At 42.8% G+C, this 7,715-nt stretch overlaps 1 protein-coding gene across 1 annotated transcript in view; it reads right to left on the bottom strand.

Annotated features, from left to right (window-relative positions):
* The window catches only part of ttbk2a (tau tubulin kinase 2a), a 13,490-nt gene extending 8,575 nt beyond the window's left edge, over positions 1-4,915 (bottom strand). The window contains exons 1-3 of the mRNA XM_020616617.1: positions 4,588-4,915; positions 1,948-2,108; positions 298-445 (exon numbers count right to left, since the gene is read on the bottom strand). Of these exons, the coding sequence (XP_020472273.1) occupies positions 298-445; positions 1,948-2,016 (217 nt within the window). The 5' untranslated portion in view covers positions 2,017-2,108; positions 4,588-4,915. The remainder of the gene's footprint in view (positions 1-297; positions 446-1,947; positions 2,109-4,587) is intronic.
* Positions 4,916-7,715: the final 2,800 nt, after the last annotated feature.

The following is a 7,715-nucleotide window of genomic DNA, read 5'->3' as shown; positions in this document are numbered from 1 at the left end:
ACCGAACTGTGCTTTCAGATGAGTCAGGTCCCACTGGGACAGATTACTCTGATCCTGATGCACACTATCCCTGCACTTTCGACGAACACATTTCCTGGACTAATCTGCTTCTTTGCATATTTTTTCTTATCAATCCAAGATAAATTATTAACAGAAATGTTTAACTTCTTCTGTGCATTTGTTTTCCTGCCAGGAATGCTACTGTTACACAGAGTATTTTTCAATAGGTCATCATGCTGAGGAAGGTCAATCAATTCCATAAATGTAACTAAACCCATTGAATCCATTTCGTCTCACCCTGGAGCTTCTTGAGCACAGCGACCTCCATCTTGAGCACTTGTTTGGGCTGCTGGGCTGACTCCACCTTTAGTGCCACACTGACCCGCGTCAGCAGGTCCAACGCCTCGTAGATCTCCCCAAATCCACCACCCCCAATTTTCTTCACCTAGAGGAAGATGACACTGCTGAGGAACTTCATATGAAAGAACTACTACATTTACCAAATACAGGAATAGTACACAGGGAGATTAATGTAAAATGTGTAAAGAATAACAATAGGAAATTCTTTGCTCCTTCCCCTCGGAGGAAAGGGGTCAAGGTCGGGAACAAATTAGCCCAGATGACGCTGGTGGGGATTCAAAGTGTCTCATTCAAAGGCTCTTCCACAATGAAGCCTGAACTGTCCAAGAGGGTCCAACTCACTGATGTATACACAATAGACATGGCGTCACCATGTCCCTCCACTATGGAAAAATGGAACCAAAATACTTTGAGTACAGCAGCTGTCATCTTTATCACAACCAGATTCTGCTCAGTAGTGACCAGAAGTGGAGTGACAGCATCAGACCGCCAATCAAAGCTGTCAAATCAACTGAACACACCTCCTTTTATATTATTAAATAACTTAGTAAAATGAAATTATATCAATTATTTGATTTGTACTTTGAGTTCTTATAATGGATCATGTCCCATCCACGATCATGGAGGAGGAGGGATTTATGACCTATACTGCAACCAGCCACCGGGGGCAATAGAGCCACAGTGGCTTCACTTCCGATAGCTGTTAATTAGCCTGTCCATTGTTTTTACAGTTGGTGGTCCAAATGTAGGCCTCACATCTCCAATTGAACCTGAAGCAGACATGAATATCTGTATCAAATCTGGAGTGTATATAAAAAGGGAAATGTTCATCACAATTTTCTATATAATAATTAGTTAAATAAATGGTCAAAGTGGTTCCTCATCATTCTTCTGTTGAGTGACTACTCAACTGATTGTTCCAAAGAGAATAAATGTGACTGGGTAATTAGCTCACCTGTAAATAGTTTCTGTACTTAGTCATAATAGTATATGCACTGATAAAGGCCCAAGGCTGGCCCAAATATTTGATTTACTTCATTCTTTCATATTACCCCCTGCTCACTCATGGCTCAGTACTACTAGAACTTTAATCTCCCCTTTGCCCCCGTGTGTTCTTCACTGTCCTCCATCCACACACGCTCATTCTTGTGTCCTAACAACATGGGGTTAACTGCAGCATTCTTATATAACTCAGCTCCTTAGACGACTGCAAGTGGTGCCAGTTAGGAGTAACAGCCTCACATGGCACCTGAGGAGGCACAGCAGTCAGAGACATAGGCCCTTGGGTAACCCTGCTGCTGCTGCCTATAGCTCACTGCACTACCACAAATAGCTATTCAAACTATTTTTGGATCTCCCACACTGCAGCAGCACTACCTGGACAGACAGATAGACAGACATGACCCCAAACCTTCCAAACCATAGGTGATATCTTTTTAAACAAAGGACAAGGACTTGTAGGCTGGGGAAACACTGTTTGATGAACAAAGACTTCTTGTTTGTAAGACAGAGGGTGAGCTTGTGTCAGGCAGTGACAACACTGAACAAACACGTTGCCTATTGTCGCTGAAAAAACATGTCACTTACCACTTTCCATCGTTCCTTGACCAGGGAGAGCACGCTTAAAATGTCAGCTTGCTCCACTCCCCCGCTCATCCCGTCTGTGGACCAGGGACACTATCCTCACTGCTTCCCCGTCGACCAGCAACCTCAGACAGGGCCGGGCATTTTTGCCTTGATGGAGAACCCTATAGAAGTGCAAGAGAGAACAAAAAAAAAAAAACAGAAACCGATGAAGGAGATCAGTTGAATTCTGATTATTTAGGATAATCTGCACAAAAAAAAACGGCACCTTTAGATAATGTTCTTGGGTGATGAACGGGGAGGTTTCATAGTCTCCAATATGTTAAAAGTCTTTTCTTTTTTTTTATGCCTCTGCTGGAACTGCAGGGGAAAGTTTGAAAGCGTCCCCAGTTGGGAGACTGGGTTAAAGCCCTGGCTCAATGGCTGAAACTTTCTGACACTTGACCACCACTGCAGCTGCCACACCTGCTGCCAGCAGCTATCTTTCTAAACAAACTCACCAGAGCAACTTGTAGGAAAAAAATCCTGCAACTTGAATTATAAAAACGCTTCATGTTAGAGTCATTTCCCCAGTCATTTGCTGTCTGTGTGTGACAGCCAGCAAGCAGCTCTTGTAAATTAGGTACTAAAAGTCTCATTACATATAATGACACCGTTTAATCTGCCAGATTCTGCATTTAGATGATTCACTAGTCAGCTCTGGTTGGCAGAGAGTATCATAGGTTTTGTGTAAATACACTGACTGTTCGTTGCATCCTGTGTAAATATTTATTTTTAATTCAATTGAAATATGCATCAGAGTAACTCATACCATCACAATATATATCTTTTAAGTAAGGCTACATTATGACAGATTTCTATGTAACCCCAAATATTCACAGATGTTTTTAGTCAGTCACACTAATGATCTGACACTAGCTCCAAACCACCCACCGTATAAATTCATGGACCACCTCCATAAGCACAAGCTCACTCTCTACAAAAAAGTTAAATTTGAGTTTCCCCTGGAAAAGCTGTGTCTACATCTATGTCGTATTATCTAACATCCAAGTATTCCCCAGGACAGCACCCACTGGAAACTTCCTTTAGTCTGGCTTCAAAGACTCAAAGCAAACCTGACAACTCTGACTTTGACTCATTCTGCACATGGCAGGCAAGCATCTGCTGTTATATAACAAGCCTTCAAAACATTATTTGGTTTCAGGGGATGAGCCCGACATCAAGGAGGCAATCAATCTGGTTGGGAGATGAGAGCAAAGCACAGTAAGACAACACCGACACTACGAATAAGAAATGTGACCCAGGGTTCAGACTCAGGAGTGAGGTGGCCTTGGTGCAGCTGCACACATGTGACACAACTGGATGAGATGTTTCAGTATAATAAGTCTCTTCTCAAGACACACTCTTACTGTAACCATCTTTTATCCCTCAACAGTCCGAGTGAAGAGAGCTAATGAGCTACTCTCTGCCAGTCAGCCCAGAGACTACATATACAGCCATACCACATCTCCATCACAAGCTCATACATTGCATAAGTGAACACACACCTATGCACGAGCAAGGGCGCCTCATACTGTGACTAATCTCACACCTCACAGAGAGGCACGGCTCTGCTCCTCCTCCTCCTTACACATCACCAAATAACCCAGAAGGAGCTGACTTTGGACCAAACAATTTTACCAATCTATGACAGCCAGCTCCAGTCTCATCATGAATCATGTTTTCCTGACCCCAGCGTCTCCATAGCGATGATGGTCCAATGCCATTTTTGTTTGCCGACTGTGGCTTGTCATCACCTCTGCCCTTCTGGTGTTGCTGGAAGCGACAACTAAATTCTGGATGTTTTTTTTTAATAGTAAATCCATTTAATAATAGTAAATACTGGCAAAAAGCAAACACAGCCCACATGCATGTGCAGTAACACATTGCTCAAGTGAAAAGAACTGTAATGACATTCAAACATCTTAATTTTCTGATTAATGCGCGTGTGGCCAGGTTTAGTACTAGTCAGGCTGCTGCTGGCCTGACAGCTGGAGAGGAGCCAGCATGTGGAGGCCCTCCACACTCTAGTTCTGTTCAAGTCATAGCATGGATGCAACTAATCCAAGTAGAAAACAGAAAGGATGAGACCTGAAAGCAAGTGTTTATATGGCAGACAGGCTCAAATGAAGCTTTTACTCTCAAGGTAATTACTTTCATAGCAGTACCTTAAATCCTTCATTTTGAGAACCATTTGTGAGAGTCAGAATTTAAAAAGACAAGCACAGATACCTCTGCCAGGCCAGGTTGTTACCAGTGGGATGTGACAGGTAGCAAGCTGCAGCAAAAATGAAACGTATCTATCCACCGCTTATCTTCTCTGCAGTGGAATGGCTGGCTTTGCTGTGGAGAACTGTTGCATAGCGAGTTGGTTGCCACAGCAGATTTACTCAGGCACGTCCGCGCACACCAGCAATCCACAGGCCACGCAAGCTCATCCTGCATGGCGTGGAGGAGGTTATACTGCAAGCTCTGACAGCATGCAGGACAACACACTCAGCGAATGCAGCTGCAGGCGACAAAGAACGGGTTGTTTAGGGTGGTGGAAATGGGCTAAACCGAAGGGGCGAAGCATGACACGGCCTCCGGATTCTCGAGCCTTACCTCGGGTCTTTGCTGCCAATCCTTGATCTAAAGAAGCGCCGGGTGTGGTTATAAAATATCCTTTACGTTTGGTGGCGTCGGGGACGACATGGAGCGGAATCCCATAGCTAGCGAACCGTTCATAGAAAGAGGCGCACGCGGGCACTGTCGGTGATGAGAAACAAACAAACGGAGGGGCAAAATGTCTGAGTGTGGTTGTTCCTTTTCTCCTTCTACCTGTCACCTCAGCATCTCTATCAGCCGCTGCGGATCCGTGACGACGTGACGATCGATCATCAGTCTTCCTGCGCGCGCGGCCCCGCTTCGATCGCCCCTCGCAACAGCTCGGGCGCGCGCGGCTGGGTCTTTTAAAGCTCGTTCTCAGCTTTGCCATGTTGCCATATGGGGCGATTTTCCGCCAAGTTGGCCTGCATTCATTTTAAAAGGGTGGGTACAGTGGTGGCATAAGTACTGCGATTGATAGATACTAGATTGTAAATACCTTCACTAAAAATGTACTACTTAAGTAAAAGTACAAAAGTATTAGTATTCAAATATTGGGTACGGTAAGTACCAGACGTAAACGGGTTCTATGCTAGGACTATGAGTACTCGTTAGTCAAATCTGGCAACACCGTGTACCAGTCGACGTTGACGCACACAATCACCAAATCAGTGTTAGCTTTTACAGCGCCAACGTTTTGTCGCATGTTATATTATATACACGTTGTGCAATAAAAACAACCCAATTGTTCCAAAAATCAAAGTAGGCGTAAAACCTAATTTGTTTAGTTTGGAACGCGGCCACAAAAATAAGAAGGAAAGAAAGAATACACTTTTCACAATGACCGCTGAGAGGCGACATTCGACCAAAATGGTGCAACTGATGCCACAAACAGCGATAAAAACAGCTATCTTCCATTTTGATAAGTCCACATTTTTGTTCCTTTTGCTATTGTTGCACCAACCACTAAAGAGGCATTTCACACGAGTTCAGTTTTCCAAGTCAGTCTTAAAACAGCAGACCAATGTTCATAAGTCGGCCTATATACGCTTAAAAAGTTATTTCTTTATGTGATCAGTCATCTTGTTAATACTGGCCATTATGCTTTCAGTGGAAGTGATGGCTATACAAATTGCAATCAAAAGTGCATCTTAAAAAATAAGTGGTTATGTCTTAGAGTAGAGGTCACAAAACTTTTCAGATCATGTACCACTGTGTACCAAGCCAAATTTCCCTACTACCTAATACCACTTCCCAACGCAGATACAAAGAAAGAGCCACCCCACCTACTACAACAACTGCTCAGGTTGGGATGAAGTAAATGGGTTTTTAAAATAAAATTTATTGATTTAACCATGCATCCATCCATACATCAATGTATCTCTATATCTATCATCATATCTATCATTTTATATGACAGCAATATAGATAGATAGATAGATAGATAGATAAAAATACTTTATTAATCCCAATCTGGGAAATTGCATTGTTTCAGCAGCGGTTCACACTCAATATCAAGCACACATACCAATAAATAGAATAGGTAACCCACTAAAATATAAAACAAATAAAAATACATTAAAAGTTAAAAACAAACCCAACACAATCAAGTACATATACATAATCACATGATGAATCAAACATATGCAAATCTATACAAAAGGTGATTCGGTATACAATTACTGTCAATCCAGGAATCATCTAATGCTCCAAGATGATGTATTGTACAAATTAATGGAATAAGGCAGGAAAGATTTCCTATAACGTGCTTTACAGCAACGAAGCTGTCTAAATCTTTTAGAGAAGGAGCTCTGCTGTCTATCAAGCACAAATCGGAGAGGATGGTCAGAATTATCCATAATTGATAACAGCTTATATATCTGAAAAACAAATCAAATTCAAATATGATTCCTTTCATTGTTCCCACCCTTTTCATCTAATATCTCATGTCTAATATTATCTAATAGTTTTTATCACAAAGCTGTCACCGAGCATACAATAACCTAAATTCCACTTGTAACCTAAATTCAGTTTAGGTTACAAGTGGAATGATAATAAAAGCATTCTGAACCTTCTGAATTAGAAAAGAAATGGCTCAGAAAGCTAGGTTGCCACCTTCCCGTTAGTCTCGAAATCTCTCGCGATAGCAGGTGCAGTAAGATTGCAGCTGTGCCCATGGTTGCGGTATTTGGAAAACGATGTCAGAGTGGGACCTCTTTTCATTGTTGCCAACTTGGCGACTCTCCAAATCCTCTTGGCGACTTTTTTTGTCAAAGGCGACTAGCGACAAATCTAGCGACTTTTTCTGGTGTTACTGGAGACTTTTCTGATGTTTTGGAGACTGAAGTGAAAGAACCTATCACTCTGCAATTACTGCCCACAACGAGCAGCGGGTGCTGCCGTGAGCCCCTCCCACGTCCCAAAGCACTCACAGGCGGTCAGTCTCACTGTAGCCTGGCGTAGCAGTGCCAGCTGCAGTCAGAGCAGAGAGGAGGTCCACACCGGTCCGCGTCCAGACTATCAATGAATCGCGCATGCGCAAAACGCCGCCGATCCCGCCCAGAGCGGGATGTAAATGTAAATGTTTCTTCACTGTCATACTAAAATAAATCACTGCATTTGACTCGCACAGTCTCAGTCACTTACTCTCCGCGGCCACTTTTTGTGTGCCTCTGTGGTATAAGCTAAACATCTAGCTAGCTTAGCTCATTATGTCTCAATCTAAACTGTACACTCAAAAGTACAGAAAGGAGTGGGAATCAAACCCTGAGTTCAAAGGCTGGTTGAAGCCATTTATAGATGATACACGGGCATACTGCCTGTATTGTAAGGCTGATTTCTATGCTAAATTTTGTGATATAAAAAACACATGACAACTCAAAAGCATACTCAAAAGGCAAAGCCTTATAACAGTTCCACCCAAAGCAAGCTGCCATTAATGAGTAAAAACATTGACCCTGCAAAAAAGGCTGAAGCCACCATGGCATTAGCTATGGCTGAACACTGTTCCATGCTGGCATGTGATCACATTGGGGAAGCATATAAAGCTGCTTTCTCAGACTCCACTGCTGCTGCTCACTTCAAAATGCACAGGACAAAGTGCATGGAAATGATTAATGGTGTTGTTAGGATTGGATTTCAGGAGT

Source organism: Monopterus albus, unplaced genomic scaffold (genome assembly GCF_001952655.1).
Source record: "Monopterus albus unplaced genomic scaffold, M_albus_1.0 scaffold176.1, whole genome shotgun sequence".
Lineage (NCBI taxonomy): Eukaryota > Metazoa > Chordata > Actinopteri > Synbranchiformes > Synbranchidae > Monopterus > Monopterus albus.
This window is presented reverse-complemented; position numbering and strand designations above follow the sequence as displayed.